Genomic DNA, 27,661 nt, shown 5'->3' with positions numbered 1-27,661 from the left:
GGTGGGGGAACAGGTATAAAAGGAACCAACATAGAGCGGTAATCATGGTCTAATCATAGTATTTAGAGCTTCAAAATGTTAAGATTTTTCTTCCCTGAACTCTTGTAGGGGAATTATATATACTACCATTCTAGATTTCCTTTCCGGGGGCGTTGGGAATAGCATAATTTTCAGCAAACTTTTAAGGCTTTATGGTGAATTTTTGTCACTTAATCAGGAGAGTGGGTCTTAAGCATTTGCTGAGAATTTTTTTTACCAGCAAGAAAAAATAAGCTCTGTGGAAATTTGAAATGGCTCAGAAATGTTGGATTCAAGCAGAAACTGAATGTGAAGACAATTTGTTGCAGGGATGTGGGTGTCGGGGTATGTAGTTTAAAAAACGGTTTCTTCTTCTAATGCAAAGGGATCTCTGTCATTGGCACGCCCAGCTCTCTAGCCCATAGGCCTACCGAGCCTTTTATAACAGAAGAATTAAATTAGTCAGAAATCTAAATACTCCTCAGGAAGTATATACACAACCTTTTGAAAAAACAACAACGCAGAGCCCCAGACGTCATGCCGAAAGCTTGAAAAGAACAGATAAACCAAAATTAACTAGTACAGTAGTACCTCAGTTTACAAACAGTCCTGTTTATACACTATTTCGATTTACAAACTCGGCAAAACCAGAAGTAGTGTTCCGGTTTGTGAACGTTACCTCGGTCTACGAACGGAAGCTGAACGGTGGAACGGCACTGGCAGCGGGAGGCCTCATTAGGGAAAGCGCACCTCGGTTTAAGAACAAATTCGGTTTAAGAACAAATTTCTGGAACGGATTAAGTTCGTAAACTGAGGTCCCACTGTAAACCTGAAGAAACGTTTAAGAAGGCTACTATATAAAGAGGTTGACAACCCTGGTAATGAAAGATATGCTGCCTGTTGATTCTTGCCTACAGATTCAGGCTCCCTATAGGTCTTGGTAAAAGGTTTATTAAACAGAAATTCATGCAGTTCTGTGGCATGGCTCTTAATACAGACCTACAGCTGGTTTTCTTCTAGGGCAGGGGTAGAAAGCCTTTTTGGCCTGAAAGGCCCAGCTCCTTATCTCCTGTCCTTAAGAAGCATTTTATGGTTAATTTGCTGTGATTGGATGCAGCCATGAATGAGGGTCACAGGGTCATGTGCGTGGGCTTCCATATGTACGCGGGTGGCACTGTGGGTTAAACCACAGAGTCTAGGACTTGCTGATCAGAAGGTCGGCGGTTCGAATCCCCACGACGGGGTGAGCTCCCGTTGCTCGGTCCCTGCTCCTGCCAACCTAGCAGTTCGAAAGTACGTCAAAGTGCAAGTAGATAAATAGGTACCGCTCCTGCGGGAAGGTAAACGGCATTTCCGTGCCCTGCTCTGGTTCACCAGAAGCGGCTTAGTCATGCTGGCCACATGACCCGGAAGCTGTCTGCGGACAAACGCCGGCTCCCTCGGTCCATAGAGCAAGATGAGCGCCGCAACCCCAGAGTCGGTCACGACTGGACCTAATGGTCAGGGGTACCTTTACCTTTATGAATGAGGATCACAGGGTCATGTGCGTGGGCTTCCATATGTACACACATGCATGTATACAGCAATGCATTCATGTTGGACCTGCATTTAATGGCTAATCAAATCCATACAGCATCTTGAATCTGAGCTCACCCTGGTCTTCCCTTCACCCTCAATGCCTTTTCTACATAAACACACACACACATGCCAGAGATCAGTAATGAGAGCTCACTAATGGATTGGCTTAAGTATAGAACAACATCCCATCACTGTTCCAGAAAATAATCAATCAAGCACTTAATTTTAAACGTAAAAACTAAGCTGCCTAGAGACTGTTAATAGATAACCAAATAAATTAACAGTTGTGGGTGGGTTTTCATTTGAGACAAGGTCAAATTGCCTGCTCTCCCTTCCCCCTCCTCCTCTTGCCATCTTTTTTTTTTTTTTAAAAAAAAAGCTCTTTGTTAATGCTGTCCTTGGGTTTCAGCTGATTTTTGATAAGGGAATGGGAAATTGTGCGAGGCAGTTGTTTCCAAAGGGTGCTCTGCAGGAGCACGTTAGGAGTTTCTCACAGAGTAATGGAGGAGGGCAAGCTTCTGCGAATAATAGCTTGCCCACCTTTTGCTAATCTCCTCCACGTAATATTCATCTTCAGATGGGTGTAAGTGATGTTTTTGAGGCTCACTGTCGTTATTAATTATTATTATTTATTGACTTTATATACCGGCCCTGTACCTGGAGGTGTCAGGGCAGTTCGCAGAATCCAGGGTGCCTTACAATTTAAAAACCCTAAGATATAAAATGCAAAGTAATCAAGAGTCCTCTCAGGCCGACTGGGAGCCAATGGGATATGTGGCCCTTGGTCTGGGCCAACTTGAATAAAATATGGGGGGGAGGCCAGGGGCGCCCCACCCTGCATAATCGATCACATGACATGGTGCACACGCACCATTTGAATGGCAATGCCCATCAACTTGGGGGGGGGTGGCTATGACGTTAATATATGAGAGTGCTGGAGGTGAAATAGTTAAACGGGTTACCCAATCAGAACCCGGGGGGTGGAGTCAGAGGGACTATAAAACCAGCTCTGGGAGGGGCGAAGGGAGGAGTTCGTTGGGAGGTTGGTTGGAGTGGGAGTGAGTCTGTGGGTAGGTTGAGTTAGTGTCGAGAAATAAGCTGAGTCAGGAACAGTTAGGGGCTAGGAAGACAAGTAAATATCTGAGAGGTGGTTTAGTGAGTGAGAGCAGGTAGCAGAAGTTGTAGGTCTGGATAGGCACCCAATGATTGTAATGGACCGATACTGTTTATGAAACCACATGCTTGTTAAACTGCAATAAATAAACAGAAGTTTATGTTCCAATTTAACCCTGACTGGACTCACTATTGTACCAGGTAGGGCCTGGGTGGTGGCAGCGAGAAATAAAGTGGTGGCACAGGGATCAATAGATGGTGAAATCTTTGGGGACCCTCTGTGATCGCCACAGTGGCCCCCTCAAATATTTTATTGGGGAGGCCAAAGGACCTCAGCCCCTAGGAGTTGGCTCCTATGGGTCTTTAGCAGCTGCAGGGATGTTGGGGGAGAAGCTGCCCCAACTGGGGTCTCACAGGCCATAGATGGTTCTGCCAGGAGCCAATGGTTTTATGTCCTTGCTTGTGCTTGCATCCCTCAACAAGGATCTTTCAGCGCATTGCCAAAACACACACCTGTTTTGCCTTTGATGTTTGGAGAACAACATAGCATCAGATGTTCAGCCTGCTTTTCCCAAGCAAAGACAAGCAGTGAAGGCAACCCATGCGGCTTCGCTATTTGTGCTTTAATAAAAGGGTGAAGACATCACTTGCATCAAAGTTGCATGTCACGCTGCACATTTTCTATGCGTATATGACTGGTTTTTACACCAGGTCTGTTTCGCTGATATTGATGACGACGCACCAGTTTCTAGAAGCAAATCGCTAAGGTTGAGTGAGTTCCATAAACCAGCACGACACAAGCTTGCGCTGCTATTAGGCAGACTCTATCCATGTGCCTTTACACTGGCAAAGAACGTATAAGAAGAGCCCAGCTGGTGCAACGACAGCAGCAAGAATATTATTGGCACAAAAATGGAAGCAAGAAGAATTACCGACGAAAGAAGAATGGAGGATGAAGCTGATGGACTATGCAGAATTGGATAAATTAACAGGCAGGATTTGAAAGCTGCGGGATCAGAGATTCTTAGAGGACTGGAGTAAATATATGAACTATTTGAAAAGTAATTGTGATGAACAGATTACGCTAGTAGACTGCAAGAAGTTTTGTAAGGTGGATTATTTGAAATATTACAAGAAAGACTATGAAAAGAATTATTAGTTAAGGACAATTAAATGCAGTATAGAAATTAAGAAATGCAGAATAAGTGATAGAGAACGGGAAATCATCAGAGGTGTTGATGGAAGTCTAAAACATTGTAGAAGATGAGAAGACATGTTGTATGACTGTTGGAACGGATATGTTAAAAAATCAATAAAAATGTATAAAAAAAGAAGAAGTGCCCAGCCGGATCAGACCAAAGGTCTGTCTAGTCCAGCATTTTGTTCCCTCATTTGCCAATCGCCTATGAGAAGCCTACATCCAGGGCACAAGTGCCAGTAATATTCTTCTGCTTGGGTACCCTAGCAGCTGGCAGTCAGCTACTGTCTTTGATACCAGGGGTAAATAACCATTGTTTTTAATAACCATTGCCAGCTTTATGCTCCACAAATTTGTCCAGTACCCCTTTAAAGTCATCCAAGACAATGGCCATTCCTAGCTGTACTTTCTGTTCTACTCTACAGCTAGTAGAGCTTCGCTTTCCCACGCAGCCTCAAAACTGATGCGCCTTCAGTGTACTATCAAATAAAGCTGTGATACCCTGATATTGCCTTACAATGGAGTAAGTTTAAGAGATCTGGTGATTAGGCTAGGCAATTCGTACAATGCACTCAAGGATTTGCTTTGCCATCCTTTTCAGATGCAAATACGGTATAAACAATTATAAACTAATGCTACCGAAAAGACGTCAGCCAAATAGATGTGGCAAAAGAAAGCATCTGCGCTAATTATACACTCCCTGCTAATCAAAAACCACCCGTGTTTCTCTCCCCGTCATCATCTGCCTGCCAGAAGCTGGAAAATTAATTGTTATCTACATTATGGGCTAACAGCAAAAAGCAAACCAAACAGGTTGGGGTAATTATCCCACTTGAGGTTAAGGATACATAAAAATTGAATTTTAAATACCTCCTGCTACCGTGGGATAAAACACGATGCCTCATCGTTAATGCCAGCTAATTCTTCCTCCCTTCTTTGGTACGAAGATAAAAACCCCAATCAATTTTTATAGCCATTATAACATTCCCACAAAACTTAAGACTTCAGTTTTCACGTCTGGGCAGATTCTCAGCCGACAGCCAAGCAATCTGCATGAGCATCCAAGCACTGTCTGTTGGGGTTTGAGGAAGAGGTAGAAAGAAAGAGTGCAGTCCTTTGGTTTTGTGTGTTCTGCATTGACATCATCTTTTCTGCACTTCTGGCTTGTTAGCAAACCAAGATTAGGCAAAGGTAAAGGGACCCCTGACTATTAGGTCCAGTCGCGGACGACTCTGGCGTTGCGGCGCTCATCTCGCTTTATTGGCTGAGGGAGCCGGCGTACAGCTTCCGGGTCATGTGGTCAGCATGACTAAGCCACTTCTGGAGAAACCGGAGCAGCGCACAAAAACACAGTTTACCTTCCCGCTGGAGCAGTACCTATTTATCTACTTGCACTTTGTGCTTTCGAACTGCTAGGTTGGCAGGAGCAGGGACCGAACGGGAGCTCACCCCGCCGCAGGGATTTGAACCTCCAACCTTCTGATCGGCAAGCCCTAGGCTCTGTGGTTTAACCCACAGCACCACCCGCATCCCAGCCAAGGTTAAGGTGTAAGTATTGGTACGTATATATAAAGCCCTTAGTGGCTAGGGACCAGTTTACTTGTGGGATCAACTTATCCCACATGCGTGCATTCTATCAGTTACAGATTCTACACAATGCTCATTCTGCAGGTGTAAGAAATCAAGTCTTTTTGGTGTGGCAGTACTTGCACTTTGAAACTCCCTGCCTATTGACATTAGGCAGGTGCCTTTATTGCTTCCTTTGTTTGGGCAAGCCTATCCCTGTTGACAAGTTTTAATTTCTTTTATTTTTTTGTTTTTTGTTAATAATTTTAAAACATCTTGTAAAGCACTTAAGAGATTTTACTACAATCATAGAATTGCAGAGTTGGAAGGGACCTCAAGAGTCATCTAGATAAGCACCCTGCAACGCAGGAATCTCAGCTAAAGCATCCATGAGAGATGGCCACCCAACCTCCGCTTAAAAACCTCCAAGCAAGGGAGTCCACAACTTCCCTTTATCAAATAGTATACCTGAAGGAGTGTATCCACCCCCATTGTCAGCCTGGATGCTGAGGTCCAGATCCGAAGGCCTTCTGGAGGTTCCCTCACTGCGAGAAGTGAGGTTACAGGGAACCAGGCAGAGGGCCTTCTCGGTAGTGGCACCCGCCCTGTGGAACACCCTCCCATCAGTTGTCAAGGAAATAAACAACTATCTGATTTTTATAAGACATCTGAAGGCAGCCCAGTTTAGGGAAGTTTTTAATGTTTGATGTTCTATTGTGTTTTTAATATTCTGTTGGCAGCCACCCAGAGTGGGGTGTAAATAATGTATTTGTTGTTGTTGTTGTTTTAGCTTTTCCTTGCAAAGATGTGTGCTTTATAAATTATGATCAATGTGAAGCTTTACGGAACTTTATCATCCTATATACATAAAAATTCCCACAACCCAGAACCGAAGTTTGCTCATGTCTACAGTTACGACATGGCTGGCATCTGTCTCAGGAGAGCATTCCAGGCTTACAGGTCTGGGCTGTGGCATCTATGAACAAGATTAGGCTGGTGAGTTGATTTGTGGGTTTCAGTCACCCTTCATCCCATTTCTCCCTAAGGCCTGGAGAACATGTGGCTCTGCAGGAGTTGCTGGGACTTCAACTCCCATCAGCCCCTGCTTACATAGCCAAGTCAGGGATAATGGGAGTTGTAGTCAAACAACATCTGGGAGAGGCAGGGTTTTCCCATCATGGTTCTAAAGCAAAACTAGTTACTGATGTGGGAGCAGGATTAGTTTCCTAATCGTATACCACAGCATAAAACGTACTTCCTCACCCTATCCATAAAAGGTAAAGGGACCCCTGACCATTAGGTCCAGTCGTGACCGACACTGGGGTTGCGGCGCTCATCTCGCTTTTTTGGCCGAGGGAGCCGGCATACAGCTTCTAGGTCATGTGGCCAGAATGACTAAGTTGCTTCTGGCGAACCAGAGCAGCGCACGGAAATGCTGTTTACCTTCTCGCTGGAGCGGTACCTATTGATCTACTTGCACTTTGACGTGCTTTCAAACTGCTAGGTTGGCAGGAGCAGGGACCGAGCAACGGGAGCTCACCCCATCACAGGGATTCGAACCGCTAACCTTCTGATCAGCAAGTCCTAGCCTCTGTGGTTTGGGATGCAGCGCCACCTGCATCCTTACCCTATCCATACTTACTCGAGAGAGAGAGACAGAGTGTCCAGCATTTTATTTATTTGACTCAAGGAAATTTATAATCTTCTGCCTGCCAAGAACCAGCAGTACAAGCTTGCCACCAGCAGTCTCGCGTGTTCACCACCATTTGAAAAAGAAAAAAACGCTCTAATAGATCATTTGGAGTTTAATTGACAACATGAATTAAATCCAGATCAATTTGCATCCATAGAAATACCACAAAAACCACAGTGGCTTGACAGCTAGAAAGCGATAAGCAGATCTATAACGCAGCTCTGAAGAACGGCCTCATATTCCCGCTTGTTCAAAGAGAAGGAAGCTCTCTGTGAAGACAAGAACGCTGGTTTAAAAGAGACAAGGCTCCTAACGCAGGAGCAACGGAGGAAAATGGGAAGGGCACTCGCTTCTCATAATAGTCTACATTCAACAGGGCAGCTTCTGGAGTAGAGCAGTTACCACTGGAGGACAAATGGCACCTGCTGTGGGTGTCAACAGTCTGATGAATGTTTTACATTTACTGGCAATTCTTAAGAGATCCTGAAGGCATTTCAGACAACGTTGACATTTCCCAGGAAGCACCAAACTTTGCTATTAAGCAAGTGCCCAGGTGTCATTCTTGGTTCCGTAATTTTACCATGCACCTGACGTAATGTATGACAAGAACAAGCAAGTCCTTATGACGCACATTTCTAAAATTCCCCACTGGAATGATCTAAAGAGGCTGTCGGAAATATCGAGCCTGAATTTCTTGACAGTTCCAGTTCAGAAGCATCAGCCAGGCAATTTGCAAGGGTACATGTCATGGCTAAAAATTAGCTGCTGTTTCTTTAATACCAAAAGAACTAAGTCAGCATGAGTCAGCGGCCTACAATGACTCATGCAACCTTTCACCAAATTGTACCTGTATAGAGTGGTCAACGTTAGTGTTGGGCGTGGGTTGGTTGAATGGTAGAAAGCTGGTTGCGTTTGGTGTGTGTAAAAGCTGTCGGTCGTGGATGGAGAAGACTTTTTAAGAATAAAAGCAGCAATACTCTGCAAGAATACTCTTTCTCAAAGACTCTTTTGTGCCAACTAAGGTCTGAGGACTAGGCAAAGGAGTAAAAAGGTCAGAACCTTTGCTTTTTTCAAACTGACACATCCATTCCAATGTGTTCCATGCACACACACTGTGGTTAACCCAACTTCAGAAATGTAGGTTTGCGAACGCCAATGGCTGTACACATAACCAGAGGTGTGCAGAATATGCAGAGGTCATCAATAGTGGATTTTTATTTTACCATGTCCAGATCACATTGGTACCAAGCATAGCACAGCCGTGGAGAATATGCAAAACGGACAATGCTCACCAGGTAACATTCACATTCTCCCCTAGAATAATTCCCCAAGTGGCATACAAAATTTGCACACAAGTTATGTGTATTAACTGAGCAATGTAAAAAGACACCACTGATCGATTCACACATTCTCTGACGTCAGTTGGCAATTACCCATACTGAGCAAAGCACAGAATTTCCCATTGATTTGCACATACTCTGCACCTTTTGTGTGTAGAACTGCACAACCATCAGTGCTTATGCACATAGATATAAAAACATTGCCTGCACAACTTGATTACTGAAGGGCTCCAGCTGAAACTAGCCTCAGCTTATGGGAGCTGGGATGGGGGTGGCTAGCCCCCATTTTGGAGGCCTGATCAAGAACCGCCCCCTCCCAGTAATGTTTTACGCTCCAACAACCACCTACGAATTTGATTTGGCAGCAGCAAAAATAAATCATAGAATGTATGATGTGGTGTGATAATCCCCACATCTCAGCTCATCTTCACAGATCGGGGGGGGGGGGCTGTGTGCCTTACCTGTCTTCCAGGTAGAGTGGGTGGCTGGCCACACCCACTGCTGATATGCAGACCCCAAAGGATTGGCCAAGGCTGAATGTGGTTCCTGGGCCAGAAAAGAGGAGTCACTCCTCAGGTCCAAGCTGTTATATGGATGCAGCGCTTCCCAGAGTCTCATCCAGAAGTTATGAGGAGACATTTGTACTCGTTGAACCACAATACACACACAATCAATGCTGTCTCAATGTAAAATGTAGCTTCCCCCCGCCCCAAGCCACAGCGATTTCTTGACAGGTTATGCTTTCCAAGGGAAAAAATAAAAGCTTTCCCTTCGTACAAAGGCAAAGTTTGACCATGATGATAAGCCGAGAACCCTGGCTTAATATGTCATATTGTGGACCAGCCGGATGCCGCTTGGTGCGATGTCAGAACTAGGGATCGTGGTTGGTTTGTCCCTAACAACCCAAACTTCGTTGCTGGCTTAATGAATCCTGGTTCCTTACAGAGAAACAAACCATGAATGTCAAGCTAAGGTGGTTTGTTTACCTGACTGGGCGCCAAGGGACAAGCCTGAATGGCAGGCCTGAAAGTTCAGGAAGGCTTATGAGGCCAAGGATCTGGGCGGTCTGTAGGGATGGAGATTCTCTGGCCCTCATAATGTTGTTGGACTGCAATTCCCACCATCCCTGACCATTGGACCATACTGTCTGGGGCTGATGGGAGTGGGAGTCAAGCAACATCTGAAGGGGCACAAGTTCTTGATCTTTGGCTTATTGGGCAGACGCTGCCACCGAGACCACCGAAATCGCACGTCCATTCAATTTAGATAACTCTGCTGTCAAAGGAACTGAAAGCTGCTGGGCTGCTGCAGAATCAATTCTGCATTTTTTGGGGTGGGGGGGAGGGGAAGAATGAACCCCACAAAAAAAACTTCATTTTTTAAAAAAAACAAATACATGCTTTAAAAAAGGTGTCAGTTGATTTGAAACAAACCAGTATCAGCAGTGTGATGGTCAGTGTGGTTAGTTGCAGAGTTCCAAGCATGAAAAAACAAAACAAAACACACCACATAGGGGGAAAAAGTAGTATCCTACATGGAAGGATTTTAAAAATACTATTTTTATGACAAGTACATATTAAGAGATCTATGTTGTAACTCTCAGGTCAAGATCCTTGGAGTAGCTCTTTTAGAAGTGATTAAACTAACCTGGACAGCAACCAGTCCCTGCAAGCTGAAATCGAGCCACTCGCTATTATTCAACATCACTGCTGAACCCTACTCCAAGTATATATGCAGCTCATAAGTATCAGAAGTTTTGCTCGTTTTTCAGTGCCTAGTGCCAAGCTTGATACTGCAAGGTGCTAAGAGTCCCCTGAATGCCTTTATAGGAAGACAAGTGTGTTCTCAGCAACCCCGGCAGGATGAAACCCTTTGAAATGTTACTTCCCTTCCAACGCAAGATCCCTCCATAGAAACAAAAAATAAAAATACCAAGATTTCAGATTCATCCCTCCTTCAGACCAGTGCAAGCCCCATTTGGGACCCTTCTTATCACACAGAAGAGGCTAATCGTCCCGTCTGAAGCGGCCCTGAGCGGGGCAAAAGAAAGCAGTGTAAACGGGCGCACGGGGCAGGATCCGCAGGGTCAGGTGAACCCACTGTAAATGCGCATCACAGTTCCTGACTGGTAAAGAACGATTTTGTCTTTCGGCAAGTGGGATTCACGCAAAGCGGGCAACTGAGGGTTAACTGCTTGGAGCAGATTTCGTTCGACTTGAGATGGGAAGAGACCAAGTCTGCGAGGGCCTGAAAAGAAGTAAAATAATATAAAATGTTTTTTAAAAAAAACGAATGACAAAAACGACAAACATTAGGCTTCCAACAAAAAGGTAAGTGTAAGTTGGTGATCTTACAATTTATGTACATTGTTATTATTATTGTTGTTGTTGTTGTTGCAAGCTGGGTTTATTGATGCAAGGGAGTATCAAAGGCCAAATTGAGATTAAAAACCATGATATGGAAAATTCCCTTCACAAGATTTTCCAGGTGTGTTTCAATAGACCATTGAGTATCTTGGGCATTTATTAATTAAATGCTTGGGTGGCACTGGTTCCACTGGTTGTGGAAGTCAGGAAGGGAACAAATTGGTGTCAGCCTGGATGCCACCACTGAGAAGGCCCTGTTTCATGCACACCCCACAGAGGAGACCCTCTTTAAGCCTGCCGGAACCAAGTTGCTGCATCTGTTGCTCTTCAGCAAGTATCCTGAGTTAGTAAATGTTATTTTTTATCTTTTACAAGGCTATCTGTGTAATTATTATTTTAAGGAGTAGAAAAGGGGGAAATACCAGGAAATTCCAGACTGCCTTAAAGCATCCTGGATTACTTAAACTAAAAGGCTAAAACTAAGCTTCCCTTCTCAGCTGCAAAGGGATAGCACTCTGCTGAACTCACAAACGTGAGGAAGAATTAAATATCTAAAACAGTGGCAATCGGAAATATTCAAGTGGTTTCCCAAATTCAGCTGAAAGCGCAACTTATGTTGGCTTCTCCAGTCTCACTATTATTGCGTTTTCAGCTGAACTTGGGGAAACCACTTGAAGCATCTGAAGTTTCAACTGCTTTTGATTTGCTTATTGCAAAACAGCTAAAAGTCTGTCAATTTTGATAATAAACCTGATTTGCAACGGGGGCTGAATTATTCCGATTGCAATTGTACATCTAGCCTCCCCTAGCACCTATTCACATCCCAATTAGGGGAGCTTTGAATTTGCTGTGTCCAAGCACTGATGGTTGGACACAACTATACTGTGGAACTTTCCATAGGTGGACTGGGGGGGGGGGGTTCCTAGCAAAGCCACTCCTTTGTCCTAGCCTAATCCTCCTCCCTATCTCCGCAGGAGTCAGGATCATTCTGCCGAACTAGAAAACCCAGTCCAATAATTTATCCACACCTGAACAAGAGATCAGTGCTGGTGCAACTGCATTGCATGCAGAAGGTTGCAGGTTCAATCCCAGGCATGTCCAGGTAAGGCCCAGAACGGCCCCATACAAAACCCTAGAGCACTGCTGCCAGCCAGTGTAGACATTACTGAGCTGTGAGGGACGAATTCAAATAATAATAATAATAATAATTTATTATTTATATCCCGCCCATCTGGCTGAGTTTCCCCAGCCACTCTGGGCGGCTCCCAATCAAGTGTTAAAAACAGTACAGAGTTAAATATTAAAAACTTCCCTAAACAGGGCTGCCTTCAGATGTCTTTTAAAGATAAGATAGCTGCTTATTTCCTTCACAACTGAAGGGAAGGTGTTCCACAGGGTGGGCGCCACTACCAAGAAGGCCCTCTGTCTGGTTCCCTGTAACCTCACTTCTCGCAGTGAGGGAACCACCAGAAGGCCCTCGGAGCTGGACCTCAGTGTCCGGGCAGAATGATGGGGGTGGAGAAGCTCCTTCAGGTATCCATGGTCTACCAATACAATAGTTTGCTTTCAACCTTGCTCCATCTGTGTGCATGCAAAGCAGATGCTGTACCACTGAGCTACATCCCTTCCTCTTACTTAACAGGAGCAGTAGAAAAAAAGCTGAACCCCTGTAAAATTGACAAGGATGGGAATCATGCCTGCCATCCCTAACTAGGAGACTGGAGAGACTCAAAAGGGGTGGAATTACCTTGGCAAACAATGGGTTTCCATTAAGGGATTCTGCTCTTCGGATGTTTTCGACTCCACACTGGAGAAGAAGAGAGGGAGCAAATGGTTTAACACGTGGTATCATCTCACTAAGTCCATAGCCCTCAGACAAAGCCCTTGTTTCAAGGATGATGCAGAGAGCAACGGGAATTAACGAGGCAGAATTAAGCCCAGTTCATACGTTATTAGAGCAGTACAGGAGCTTTCCTGCAGTCCAGTTATGGAGAGCCCGTGGCACCCCTAGATGATGTGAAACTCCTGGTTCCCATCAACCTCAGCCAGGCTGGCCAATGGTCAGGGATGATGGGAGTTGTAGTTCAGCAACATCTGGAGGGCCACAGATTCCCCGCTGCTGCTGTAGTCCCATGTCCCTCCAGTACCCTGGAAATCACTTAGGAAAAATCTGCAAACACACTGTCTGATTGCCGAGGGAAGGGGGAAGTGGTCCTCCCCCCCCCCAAAAAAAAACCCCGCCAAACCAACCCACTTACATCAACTCTTTTCTGCTACCCAAACCCCGGGATTTTTACCCAAATATGGCTTTCCATTTGCAAACTGCACTGATATTTAGTGCTTGCGTCCAACCAACAGCACAGCAGTGAAAAGGGCTGCTTCTATTGGTGGTCATTTTAACCATCACAGCCAACCTGCTATGTCACATGTAGCTGCTTCCATCCTGTCCCTCTCAAGAGGAAATAACCTAAATCGTGGACTGTGTCATCCGCTAACAGAGAGCAGGAGAAAACACCCAACACACACACACCCTTTCGTCTTTAATGTCTAGTTCCTTGGTGCTAAGTTTTAATTGTTGTTAAGACATACACTACCACGCCGCATTCAAGGTTCTTGTTTAAATATACAGAGCCCTGAACGCCTGGTGTCCAGTTAAGTGTTTTAGGCATTAATTATATACACATCGCTGTATACCAGACTGAACTGACATTTAATCAGATAGAAATACTTCTACAAATGAGAGCAAAATCTCAGGGGTTAGTTTTGGCTGAAAAGTTGGGTTGTAAACAGACAATATGTAAAATACAGTGGTGCCCCGCAAGACGAATGCCTCGCAAGATGGAAAACCCGCTAGACGAAAGGGTTTTCCGTTTTTGAGTTGCTTCGCAGGACGAATTTCCCTATGGGCTTGCTTCGCAAGACAAAAATGTCTTGCGAGTCTTGAGATTTTTTTCCGCTCCCCCCCCTTTTTCTAAGCTGCTAATAGCCTTTTAGCAGCTAAGCCGCTAAGCCTTTAATAGCCGCTAAACCGCTAATAGCGCTAATCCGCTAATAGGGTTGCTTCGCAAGACGAAAAAACCGCTAGACGAAGACACTAGCAGAACGGATTAATTTCGTCTTGCGAGGCACCACTGTATAACCAAGTATGGTGGCACCTTAAAGTCGAATAAATTTCTAATGACATGGACTTTCATGGACTACATCAGAAACACCATCTTGAATTACAGGTACAGACTGAAGCATGGTTGGGGGTGAGGGACTATTCTACCATCACAGCCAACCTTTGCCACCCTGGTGCCTTCAAGTGTTTTGTACTACAAAAGCCAACAGGCCCTGGCAGGGGCACCTGGATGGTGAAGGGTGCCAACACAAAATCACAGAACCTACCTAGGTAAAGGGACCCCTGACCATTAGGTCCAGTAGTGACCGACTCTGGGGTTGCGGAGCTCATCTCACTTTATTGGCTGAGGGAGCCGGCGTACAGCTTCCGGGTCATGTGGCCAGCATGACTAAGCCGCTTCTGGCGAACCAGAGCAGCGCATGGAAATGCCGTTTAGCTTCCCACCGGAGCGGTACCTGTTTATCTACTTGCACTTTGACGTGCTTTCGAACTGCTAGGTTGGCAGGAGCAGGGACCGAGCAACGGGAGCTCACCCCATCGTGGGGATTCAAACCGCCAACCTTCTGATAGGCAAGTCCTAGGCTCTGTGGTTTAACCCACAGCGCCACCCGCATCCCTTAGAACCTACTTACCTACCTGTCTTTAAATCACAATAATACTTCGTGCAGGCAGCTGATGAAAGTGGAGTGTAATCCACGCAAGCTTGTGCCCAATGAAATCTGTTAAGTTTTTAAGGCGCCACATAAATTCTCTGCTGTTTTGGCTGCCAGCAGATAAACACAGCTGCCCCCTGGAAACAAAACCTACAGCCCTATTTTAAACATGGTTACACAGAAATAAGCACCAGGCTACAAGAAAGGAGATTTCTTGACTAAACATCAGGAAAAACTTTTGACAGTAAGAGCTGTTGGGACAGTGGAACCATCTCCCTCCAGAGATTGTGGACTCTCCTTCCTTGGAAGTTTTTAAGCAGAGGCTGGATGGCCATCAGTCATGGATGCTTTAGCTGAGATTCCTGCATAGGGTCCCTTCCAACTCTACAATTCTATGACTCTCCGTTTATAACGGGATCTGCTTTCTATTAAGCAGGCTTAAAGCCTTCAGCCTACAACTGTGCAGAATGGCAAGGAAAGCAGAAGAGCTTACCTCACTGGCCAAGACTTGCGCGTATTCGATGTCCAGTTCGTAGAGCGTTTCTATGTGGTCACTAGTAAACGCTATTGGAACCAGCAAAATATTCTTCTTTCCCCTCTGGCAAAGCCCTTTGATCGTCTCATCCGTCTGAGGACCCAGCCAAGGCATAGGACCAACCTAGGGTAAAGGACACACACACACACACACACACACACAGAGAGAGAGAGAGAGAGAGAGAGAGAGAGAGAGAGAGAGAGAGATATTACAGTGGTACCTCGGGTTACAGACACTTCAGAAGAAGAAGAAGAGTTTGGATTTGATATCCCACCTTTCACTCCCCTTCAGGAGTCTCAAAGCGGCTAACATTCTTCTTTCCCTTCCTCCCCCACAACAAACACTCTGTGAGGTGAGTGGGGCTGAGAGACTTCACAGAAGTGTGACTGGCCCAAGGTCACCCAGCAGCTGCATGTGGAGGAGCGGAGACGCGAACCCGGTTCCCCAGATTACGTGACTACCGCTCTTAACCACTACACCACACTGGCTCTCTGTAACTTCAGGTTACAGACGCTTCAGGTTACAGACTCCGCTAACCCAGAAATAGTACCTCAGATTAAGAACTTTGCTTCAGGATGAGAACAGAAATCGTGTGGTGGCGGCGCGGCGGCCCCATTAGCTAAAGTGGTGCTTCAGGTTAAGAACAGTTTCAGGTTAAGAACGGACCTCCAGAACAAATTAAGTACTTAACCAGAGCTACCACTGTATTAAGTTGTGATTCAATATATACACCACATTTTAAAGCAGGCGTGGGGACACTTTTAAGCTTTGTGGGTCAGATCCTTATCAGGATCAACTCTCACGGGCCAATTCCGACAGCTGAACAAGCTTATTGCTAACTGTCCTGCGGGCTTTCGCTGGACAGTATGCCAATGATGTCAACAAATGAAAAAAATATATACCTTGGACTGCCACACAAGCCTATACGGGTTGGAGTAGTTGAGTTTCTCCATAACCCTCTGAACGGTTGCTCCCACCTCTTGTGGGTACGGATCGCCACGATTAACTACCTATGGGACAGAAAGGGCAAGTTAGCTAAAACAGCTCAATCGGGGTTAAAACAAACACTACATTATCAAACCACCATAATTAGTCCACCTTTTGCAGCAACACATGCCAGTTAAAGGGTTCCCCTTACTCATAAGGAGTCCCATCAGATGCGGTCCCAGCCTAAGCTTAGAACCAATTATTTCTTATACCCAATAAATTATGCCCCCTCACTGAACTATATACATTTAAAGCAGTATCACGCCACTTTAAACAGTCATGGCTTCCTGCAAGGAATCCTGAGAAATAGAGTTTTGTCAAGGGTGCTGAGTGTCGCTAGGAGACCCTAATTCTCCTTACAGAGCTACACTTGACAGAGAGGTTCAGCAATTCATTCCACTTCCTAGGGAGATACAGTCATACCTTGGATGTCAAACGCAATCCGTTCCAGAAGTCCGTTCGACTTCCAAAACATTCGGAAACCAAAGCATGGCTTCTGATTGGCTGCAGGAAGCTCCTGCAGCCAATCGGAAGCCACATCGGATAGTTCAGCTTCCAAAAATAGTTCGCAAACCAGAACACTCACTTCCGGGTTTGTAGCGTTCGGGAGCCAACTGTAGTTTAATACAAGACATTTCAAGTGGATGCAATATGTTATCGGGGGATATTTTAAAAAATAATTTCTAGTGGGTTGTTCTTCCACTGAAGCAACATTTGTGCCTTCAAACTCCAGACAGCTTAATTCAGAACTGCAGCATTGCAACTTATTTTCGGTGCTAAAGAGAAACCACTAGATGGCACCAAATTTCCACAGATCTCAAAAATCCCTGTGCGGCGCAGGAGAATGATACAAGGAAGAACCCAGTATTTCTGACACTTTACAGACATACATAATTTTATTTGTGTGTCGCCTTTCCGCAGTTCAAACCATGCTGAAGGTGGCTTACAACATAAGAAAAAAATACATAACCACAACATAACAAAAGTAGTCATGAACAATAAATAAAACAATTTGAGATGCACAACCAAGCTGAACAATTTCCATATAAATCACAAGATCTAAAATAAAGCAGCCTCAGCTTTTGTAGATGGAGTCAGTCCAGGCTCCACCCTCCCAGGGCAGGTGGAAGACGGCCTGCAAGGCAGGGAGCAGGTCTTGTGCAAGGACAGGCAAACTGGTGAATGGATCATTAGATCATACAAACAAGGATTTTTTTAAAAAATCGCCTCTCTAAGAAAATATTTTGCAGCTTTGGAAATGGACTGCTGTTACTCACAGACATTGGCAGAGAGTGAGCGGAGAACAGAATAACTACATCTTTCCTTTTGTCGGGTGGAAATAAGTCCAGTTCCTTCTGGATATGGTCTGCAAAGCACTGAAAAGCAAAAGTTGGAGAAATAAAACACAAGTCCAAATGCCAGCCTCCCCAATCATGACAGTGATCCTCTAGCACAGTTGAGAATTTGAATGCATTTAAATAATAATAATTTCCTATGTTGCACCAAGATTTTCTTCCAACCTTTCTAGGCATGCACCAACTAACAATTATGCATTTTTACATAAGAGTAAAACAAAAAACGGTTATAAAATATGGGAAAAGGAGTATGGCCTGTGGAACTTTTGCAGGAGTTGTTCTTAAATACTCTTGTGGGAAGAGAACCTGGTTGGATGGGGATAAAACTCCTTCGAGATTCGACGACCAACATAAAGGACTACCAACAAGACCGGCGGAGAGGGACTGAAAGAGACTTGAAAGCCTCGGATGTGAGGAATCCAGGCTAAGAACTGTTACTCTGGACATGTACTGGGGAAGGGAAGAAAACCGGGGATGGGAGGGAGGGAAGAATAGAACTTTAAAAACACTTATGACTTTTGGGTTTAGTTAATATGACTATTATCTAATACAAAATGGGAAATCGATGGAAGGGAATTTGAGTCCAACTTAGGAAAGAACTTATTTTTCATAAAAGATGTAATATTAAGATGGTAAAGAGGAGAAATAATAACTTGCTGACATAATTATGGGAATTGGGATGCATGAAGGGGGGTGGGGGGAAGTCAAGGAACAAGGTTAAGAAAGTAGGATTTTTTGAAATTATATAAAAAAATAAAATAAAATATGGGGAAAGGCTCCAAGTAAGAACCCTGACCTATTCAGCTATCTATTTGTTTCACAAATACAGCCTTGAGCTCCTTGAGGAACCTACGTTCTCACTGCACATCAGAGAGATGCTATCAAGTGTTTCTCCCAACCTGGGGTCCCCGGCTGTTGTTGGACTACAACTCCCATCATCCTGCTGGCTAGGGATGATGGGAGTTGTAGTCCAACAACAGCTGGAGACCCGAGTTGGAGAAACACTGTCCTGCATCCTGTCCCCACAGACACAACAGTGTTGGCTTTTATTCAGTATAGTGACGCTGCAGAGAGCTTGCTGGGGAGATCATGCATTAAAAAGAAAGGACTCAAAAATAACTTAAAGAAGGTTTTAATAAGAAAAACAAAAACTCCATTTACACTAAATACATCAACAAACCAGACCCAACCACCAACCCATCCCCCAGGGTAATGGGAGAGCTAGGTGCTGCTCCTTATATACTACACGCAGATGCTGACACACCTTAATCAAATACAACTCAGCAGCACCTGCTATGTTTCACAGCTGTAAAGCTGGGTCTCGTTATCTTGCTCTGGCCCTTGCTCCGGCCCCTTAAAGACATACACATGGAGTGGAACAATGATGAACCTTTACATTTAAAGAAACCATTCAACATTTCCCCTGCGGTTCATCATTGTGGAACAAAAACATAAAGCATACTTTGTACATGTCTTTCATGTGTGATGTAAACTGCAACCTATAATGTTTGGTATGTTTAAGGTACATTACCACTCTCTTAAGAGCAGAGAAACATTGCATAGTGGGCTTTTCCACATTGTGATGCATCTTTTAACAAAAGCTTAACTGTTTCATATTTTACACTTGGTGAATAGCACAAATCATAATCTTCGCCTGGAATTTGTTGAAAACCTCTAGCAACTAGTCTTGCCTTGTACCTTACAACTTCATTTTTGTCATTCATTTTAACTCTATAAACCCATTTTGAATCAATAAGTCTCATATCTGGGGTTTGTGGTACAAGAGACCAAGTGCCATCCTCCTCCAAAGAAGCTATCTCAGAGTTCATAGCTTTATACCAATTTACAGCTTGGTGCTTAGGTAAATTCTGAACATCATTGTAGCTTTTTGGCTCAAAAACCACCTTATTGGCATACACAGTATTAAAATGTTCATCTGCGAAACGTTGTGGCTTCTGCCTCTTTCTATCTGAACGTCTCAGTCCGGAAGGAGAGTCAGACTCCTCAGACTTAATGGGACTAAGTGAACTACTAGTTTCAGGTTGTAAATCATCATTGTCAGACTGAAGAGGTGTCTGTAGGCTAAGCTCACGGTCAGAAAACTCAAGAGAATCTAACCTCCCCTCAGGTGCCTGTGACATTAAATCCTCAAACAAATTATCAGATTCAACAGGCTTTTTGTCTTTTCCCATTAATTCAGAATCACCATTTCCTCCTGCTGCTGCTTCTTCCTCTTCTTCCTCAGTATCATTTATACCATCAGTATCTTGGAAAACAGCAACCCCATTCCAATTTACAGTTTGTATCATGCTTCTGGTAATATGAAATTTGCCAGTTGCTGGTATGTAAATTCTGTACGCCCCCTGCTGGTAGCCCATTAATTTTCCCTGAACACTACGTTCACCCAATTTCTGCTTAGCAGGATAATGCATAATTACATCTGAACCCCAAATACGTAGGTATTTCAGATTAGGGCGTTTTTTAAACAACTTCTCATAGGGGGTGACATCTAAACCAGAATGATAACTGCGATTTCTAACATAACAAAAAGCATGGAGTGCTTCAGCCCAAAACGCTTTGGGCAGATTAGCATCGTGCAGATAAGTTTTAACCCCTGCCTGCAAGTCACGCTGCACAACTTCAACAAGCCCATTTTGCCAGGGACTTCGGGGGCAAGATAACTCATGAGTAGTCCCCTGCGCTTCCAGGAATTTCTCAAAATCCTCAGAAACAAATTCCCCGCCCCGGTCAGAAAACAGGTTCTTAATTGGTTTGTTAAAGTGTGTTTTTACCCAGTTGCAAAAAACCTTGTACTTCTCAAATGCTTGGGACTTCTCAGCTATTGCATAAGTCCAACAATATCTACTATACTGGTCTATCAGAGTAAGCCAGTACTTTGAACCTCCTAATGATGGTGGGAGTTGCCCAACTAAATCACAATGTACACGCTCAAATGGCTCAGTTACTTTCCTATCTGAGCACCTACCCTTTCGTGCAACCTTAATCTTATTCTTGCAACAGGATAGACATTGCATAAAGAATTTGCATGGTTTTAAGTTGAGGCCATTGACAATATTCTTTGTCTTAATTACATCAGCAAAATTCAGATGTCCCAGAATTCTGTGCGCCATGTGGATACACCCAGAATGTGGCCTTACATTCCTCAACCCCTGGCTTGACTGCGCTGCTCTGCAATTTATAGGCGATTGGGAGTAGGTTCGAAAATACAGTCTATATAAACCATCAGATTCCCGGGCATACAATAGACGTTTGTTCCCCTCGAAAAACTCACACATAGACTTTAAGAAACGCACAGTTATGCCTTGACGGGCAAAGCACCTTACTGACAATAAATTGTCCACTGACGGGCAGTAAATGCAGTTCGCTATTGTAATGTTTAAAGAGTCAAGTTTAACAGTACCCCTGCCAAGCGACTGCAAGACTTGTGAATTGGCTAAATGTACATTACCAATTTCCTCTTCGAAAGAAATAAACAAGCTTCGATCATTGCAGATATGCTGCGATGCTCCTGAGTCGATAACAAAAGACTTCCACTTGGCATCTTTAATTCTTTTACGATCTTTAGTCCGAGCGTGAAAAGCTCGCGGCTCGTTTCTGTCTCTACTATACGATGCCGGCTGCTGGGCTGACGACCGTGATTGACGAACAGAAACAGGCTTGGGAGTACTTTGCTTTCTTTCGGATCTGCAGTCCTTTGCAAAATGTCCTTGCTTATTGCAGAACCAACAACACTTTGCAGCTTTAAATGCAGTTGTATCACCACAGGTTTGCATATGGCGTTCCTCATTCTTTCTGGAAACAGGAGTGCTTATGGCACAAGCCTCCCTTCTATCCAACTCGCCCATTAATCTTGCCGTTACCCCTTCCACAGTTAATTGTGCTGGTGGAACAGCAGATATCTGGCTAGCTATACCATCAAAGTCCTCATTAAGGGAACAAAGGATGATAAAAACATACTGAATATCAGGTACCTCCATGTCCCTTCGAATTAATTCGCCGCGTATTGCCTCCAGACGTCTCAAGTGTGCTGCCAAATCACCACCAGGCTGCAACTTCGTCTGGTACAACTGCTTGAAAAACGTCAATGCAGACGCTGACTCTTTTCTAACATGCACTGCTGCAAGACTGTCCCACATTTCTTTGGCAGTTTTCTTATTTCTTATATAGACTACTTGCTGGTCGCTGACTGCCAAATTAATTATCGCCCTGGCTTTTGCATCTCCTTTCAACCAAGCATTAGTTACAGGGTCAGGAGGGTCATCAGTTACATAGGTCCATACTTCTCTAGAGGTCAAAAGCGCCTCCACCCGAAAAGACCATAAACTATAGTTCTCATCTGTCAGCTGTGGGAAGACCAGAGCCTTCTCAGCTTCAGGAACCCGGTCAACCATTCTGGAACTCTTCCAGACCCACAAAAACTACGCTAACAGGAGAAGGAGTTTTCAAACCTTTCTCAGAGTCCAAAAATATGCAGTCATCCACTCAGCAGCTGGGCCCATAACCAAAGATGTTGGCTTTTTGCAGTATAGTGACGCTGCAGAGAGCTTGCTGGGGAGATCATGCATTAAAAAGAAAGGACTCAAAAATAACTTAAAGAAGGTTTTAATAAGAAAAACAAAAACTCCATTTACACTAAATACATCAACAAACCAGACCCAACCACCAACCCATCCCCCAGGGTAATGGGAGAGCTAGGTGCTGCTCCTTATATACTACACGCAGATGCTGACACACCTTAATCAAATACAACTCAGCAGCACCTGCTATGTTTCACAGCTGTAAAGCTGGGTCTCGTTATCTTGCTCTGGCCCTTGCTCCGGCCCCTTAAAGACATACACATGGAGTGGAACAATGATGAACCTTTACATTTAAAGAAACCATTCAACAAACAGACGCTTGGCACTTTGGCAAACCCGGCCGGTTTCCGCTGCTCCTCGCTTTGGTTCCCACTAAGAATTCCGTACCTGAATGAGAAGGGGATGCGTTGGCCACCTGTCAATTGTGCTCCACTTCATCTTTGGTTTATCCCCCTTTTTGTCATAGTAGCGATAAATAGCGTTTAAGCTGCTCCCTGAAGGGGACAAAAGCAATGAGCCCATCAGAAAGGCAAAAAGAGCAGAAAAGGCGACTTGTGGTAAGGAAGGAGGGGATACAGGGACTCTGCGAAGGACAAGTTCCCTGCTAGATCAGACCCAACGTCCATTTAGTCCCTCACAGTGGTCAGGCTGGTGTCGCCAGGAAGGTACACCGCTCAAAAAGGACATATTATTATTGTTAATTATTACTGTTACTGAATTTACACTGCCCAAGTGGCTTCGAAGCCGTTTACAAGTATAAAGACAGCTACCAGAAAATGTCAGCACACGTTAAAATACACAAGGCAATTCCAACAAAACACTGAAACAGACACACACAATTAAAGTGAGCAATAAAACAAGACCTCAGCATTAACAAGTTAAGAGAGGAGGTTTGGGGGAGAGCTCATGTAATGAACTATGTCTTCAAGAGCCGGCGGAATGCCAATACTGATGGGGCCTCTCATATTTTAGCAAGGAGAGCATTCCACAACATGGGTGGTAACAGTGAAAAAGGTCACCTCCATGTTACCACCAGCTAATAATTTTTGGGCTGTGGCACAGCTAAGCAGGTTCCACATTTCCCCTGCCTATTGCTCCTCAGAAACTGATATTGAGTGGTTCTAAACCATTTTTTAAAAATCAAGTTTTGAATACCATTTTCTGCTGCACGTCCACATCTAAGTAAAAGCGTACCTGCCTCGCTGCTTGCTGACATAACCGCCACCTCACTTTCACATAAAGCAAGACCAGCATGAATTGTGCAATGAGCCAAAGGAGAACCCTGTACAGTATTGCTGCTGCTCCTGCCCAAGTAGAGCGCAAGTGGCAGAGCACTTGTTTGGCATGCAGAAGGTCCAATCCCAGGCAACTCGAGGCAGCGCTGGGGGGAAACTCCTGGAGAACTCGTGTTGGGGTTCTAGCAAGCCTAGATCCTAGCACCTGACCTGAGCCTGTTCCGTAGTACTAGATGTGCAGAATGGACTGTGATTACTCAAAATCAAGAGGAAGACTATTTTGATACTGCCTTGCGTATTCTTGCTGAGGCATAGAATAAGCAGATTCCCAGAACTGGCCCCTGGATTAGACCAAGGCCTGCCTTTGGAGGCCGGGCATTGAGTCTGTACTCCAGGTACGAGCTCACCTGTGGTAGAGCAGCTGTACTGTGGGTACTGTGTGAAAGCAACAGCCCGTTCAATGCCATCCTCCTCCATCTCTTCAATAGCTTCCTCCGTCAGAGGGTGGACATAGCGGAATCCGATGTAGTACTTGTGCGGCGCTGGAAACAGAAGATGGCTGGTCACCTTATTCTGTGGAGCAACGTGATCTAAACATTATGCGAGGCAGCCTTTTGCTACCCTGGCACCCTCCAGATGTTTTGGATCACACGTTGATGGGAGTTGTAGTAAAAACATGTGGCGGGCACCAGGTTGGCAAAAAAGCTGGTGTAAACATTGCCTGTGCCTTCCAGTTGTAGGAGTGTCTTTTCTGCCTTATGAACATTTTTAAAAACAATAAAGAGGGGGCTGGACTAGATGACCCTCGCGGTCCCTTCCAACTCAACAATTCTGAAAGGCTCTCCAAGTGGTGCATTTACAACAGCATTAGAAACTGAGATATGAAAGCTAGGAGCTAAACAGCACCTTAAACGGAGCTTATGGGTGCAACAACAGAATGCCTTTTTTTTAATAACAAGAATATAAAGCTGAAAATGAATGAACTGAAGCCAAAATATTATGTTCATTCTTCACATGGTCCAGTCCTTCCCCTGCTCACCTCCCTAATATTCTTAAGAGGGTCTCTCCTCCAGTCTTCGGAGAGTAGCTGGAAGTGGGGAGGCAGTTCTTAACCTGAAACTGTTCTTAACCTGAAGCACCACTTTAGCTAATGGGGCCTCCCACTGCCACCGGAGCACAATTTCTGTTCCCATCCTGAAGCAAAGTTCTTAACTATTTCTGGGTTAGCGGAGTCTGTAACCTGAAGCATATGTAACCCGAAGTACCACTGTATTTTGCCAAATAGGAAACCTTGACAGCTGGAAAGGAGAAAATAGACAAACCAACCATTTTAAACAGAACTCCAAGGAAGCAAAGACTTCCATCATGTCGGAGTCGCAGACTTCAGCCAGCTTCCAAGAAGTGTTGTTCCCCTTTCCTACCTGCTTTGCACTTATCTAGCAAAAAAACAGTAGCCCGCAGCCATGGCAGAAACAGAAGAGGCCTGCCTGACATAATAGGAGTGAAAGTTAAGATGCAAAGGATGTACAAATAGATAAAAGGCAGGGCGGCTTTCACTGGGGAAGCCAGGCTGTAAAATCAGAGGGAGTGATGAGGTCTGACAGGAGCAGATAAGGCTCCCTAAACCATTAACTTAATGCTCCCAATTCCCCAGCCCTTTTAAACACACTAATTTTACTTTTTTTAAAAAAAAAAAGCTACTGACTTGCCTGACAAGGCGAGGGAGTGTTGGAGACTAGCCTTCAGATCTTTCGCAGTGTGCTTACTTGTGTCAAGAACACGATCTATGTGCGCTAGTCTAATTACCGCAGTTCGCACGTGCAATTGCTTTGCAACGCACATCAATCTTGTGTCCCACGCTAGCAGGTCTCTTTTAAAAGCATCGTGCTTGCGGATACCAAAGTTCCGCCTGGTGGCTTTGATCCAGAATGGCTGATTGACACATCACCGGGTCAAGAGATGGACAGGCAATGCATGGTAACTAAGCACATCTGCATCTGGGTCTGCCGATGGGGAGGGTTCAGGTGCTGTTGCAACTTGGTTCAACCTGTTCCATCTCCCATAGAACTCTGGCTATTTGGGTGCCTGACAAATGGACCATTTAGAGAGTGTCTGATAAGGTTCTCATTTTGCCAGACTCCCCCAGCGCCCTCAAGTTGAGCAACTGTCATCGGCCCCACCCAACAACTTGCGAGGTTCCTCCCCTGAGTTCAGGCTGGATGATAAGGAAGGAGCAACGGTTTTGGCGGGAACGGCGAGCCACACTCAGATCTGCTTGTGTTCAGTATCAGCAGCCAGGAGGACTTGTTGGAGCTGGTTCAAACATGAACAGGCAGCGTTCTGGCCATGCTACACCCTTCTTTCTTTGAGAACCATCGCTCAATGCTTCTCACAACATCCGTTGGATGTTTGCCATGAAACGGGCCGCTTAACGCAACTATACCGCAGAATTTGTTAGCTTTGCGTATTAGGCAGGTGCCTTCTGCGTTTATCAAGCAAAGCACTGCTCCATTGAGCTCAGTACTGTCAATACGGACTGGCAGCAGCTCTCTGAGGTTTTATGCAGGGGACATTGGTCAAGTTGACCACAAATTTGACATGAGCCAACAGTGTGACGCGGCAGCTAAAAAAGCCAATGCAATTCTGGGCCGCATCAATAGGAGTATAGCATCTAGATCACGGGAAGTAATAGTGCCACTGTATTCTGCTCTGGTCAGACCTCACCTGGAGTACTGTGTCCAGTTCTGGGCACCACAGTTCAAGAAGGACACTGACAAACTGGAACGTGTCCAGAGGAGGGCAACCAAAATGGTCAAAGGCCTGGAAACGATGCCTTATGAAGAACGGCTAAGGGAGCTGGGCATGTTTAGCCTGGAGAAGAGGAGGTTAAGGGGTGATATGATAGCCATGTTCAAATATATAAAAGGATGTCACATAGAGGAGGGAGAAAGGTTGTTTTCTGCTGCTCCAGAGAAGCGGACACGGAGCAATGGATCCAAACTACAAGAAAGAAGATCCCACCTAAACATTAGGAAGAACTTCCTGACAGTAAGAGCTGTTCGACAGTGGAATTTGCTGCCAAGGAGTGTGGTGGAGTCTCCTCCTTTGGAGGTCTTTAAGCAGAGGCTTGACAACCATATGTCAGGAGTGCTCTGGTGGTGTTTCCTGCTTGGCAGGGGGTTGGACTCGATGGCCCTTGTGGTGTCTTCCAACTCTATGATTCTATGATTCCCAGCCTGACCTGGAGATGCTGGGGATTGAACCTGCAACCTTTGGCCTGCAAAGCAGATGCTCTACCACTGAGCTACAGCTCTTCCCTGTTAGGATATAGTTCCGTTCCACCTTAAAAGGGAACAGGAATGACTGTTGTGTGTCACATGCCTGTTTACTTCCAGCACTTGCCGGGAACTTCCGTTCTGTATATTGCTTTTGCTTTCAGCTGTTTGCTGGACACGTAGGGAAGCAGACATGTTTTTTCCTTTGTTCCTGAACTATGCTGAATAAATGCTGTAAATATGCTTACACATTTCTCTGTCCGCCACTTCCGTTGTGCAAAGATTTATTCACTCTGCTGATAGAGCGTGCCGAGTCTCTAAACGTATCTGAGGCTCGTGTCGCTGTTTGATGCTGTTCCAAGGGAGACTGGTGATCGCCCGGCTGCCGGCCGGTGGCTGGAGCCAGCTGGGGGCCTGCCTGATGCCCCCGTCTCCCCAGCAGTATCCCAACATTCCCTAAAGGGCTTTGTCTCTGGTTATAACTATTATTATTATTATTATTATTATTATTATTTGTACCCTGAGTGGAGCGGCTTCCTACATATATAAAAATAAAACATTAAACAACTTCCCTATACAATGCTGCATTCAGATTTCTTCTAAAGGCTGTACAGTGGTACCTCGGGTTAAGTACTTAATTCGTTCCGGAGGTCCGTTCTTAACCTGAAACTGTTCTTAACCTGAAGCACCACTTTAGCTAATGGGGCCTCCTGCTGCCGCTGCGCCACCGGAGCCCAATTTCTGTACTTATCCTGAAGCAAAGTTCTTCACCTGAAGAACTATTTCTGGGTTAACGGAGTGTGTAACTTGAACCATATGTAACCCGAGGTACCACTGTATAGTTACTTATTTCCTTGACGTCTGATGGGGGGGCATTGAACAGGGAGGGTGCCATTTCTGAGAAGGCCCTCCCGCCTGGCTCCCTGTAACTATGCTTCTCGCATTTTAGGACACGACAGTTGTACCTCGGAAGTCAAACGGAACCCGTTCCAGAAGTCCGTCCAACTTCCAAAATGTTCCGAAACCAAGG

The 27,661-nt window shown here is 45.0% G+C and overlaps 1 protein-coding gene across 4 annotated transcripts in view; it reads right to left on the bottom strand.

Annotated features, from left to right (window-relative positions):
- Window positions 1-7,131: 7,131 nt before the first annotated feature.
- Window positions 7,132-27,661, bottom strand: part of FECH (ferrochelatase) — a 28,522-nt gene continuing 7,992 nt past the window's right edge. For all 4 annotated transcript variants that reach the window (XM_083466149.1, XM_083466148.1, XM_083466150.1 and 1 more), the window contains exons 5-11: window positions 23,764-23,898; window positions 22,509-22,615; window positions 17,446-17,544; window positions 16,084-16,191; window positions 15,140-15,304; window positions 12,620-12,679; window positions 7,132-10,753 (exon numbers count right to left, since the gene is read on the bottom strand). In XM_083466149.1, coding sequence (XP_083322275.1) covers window positions 10,619-10,753; window positions 12,620-12,679; window positions 15,140-15,304; window positions 16,084-16,191; window positions 17,446-17,544; window positions 22,509-22,615; window positions 23,764-23,898 — 809 coding nt within the window. In that variant the 3' untranslated portion in view covers window positions 7,132-10,618. The remainder of the gene's footprint in view (window positions 10,754-12,619; window positions 12,680-15,139; window positions 15,305-16,083; window positions 16,192-17,445; window positions 17,545-22,508; window positions 22,616-23,763; window positions 23,899-27,661) is intronic.

This window comes from Podarcis liolepis (assembly GCF_965112155.1).
Source record: "Podarcis liolepis genome assembly, chromosome: 11".
Classification (NCBI taxonomy): Eukaryota; Metazoa; Chordata; class Lepidosauria; order Squamata; family Lacertidae; genus Podarcis; species Podarcis liolepis.
The sequence above is the reverse complement of the archived record's forward strand: the minus strand, read 5'-3'. Positions and strand labels throughout refer to the sequence as shown.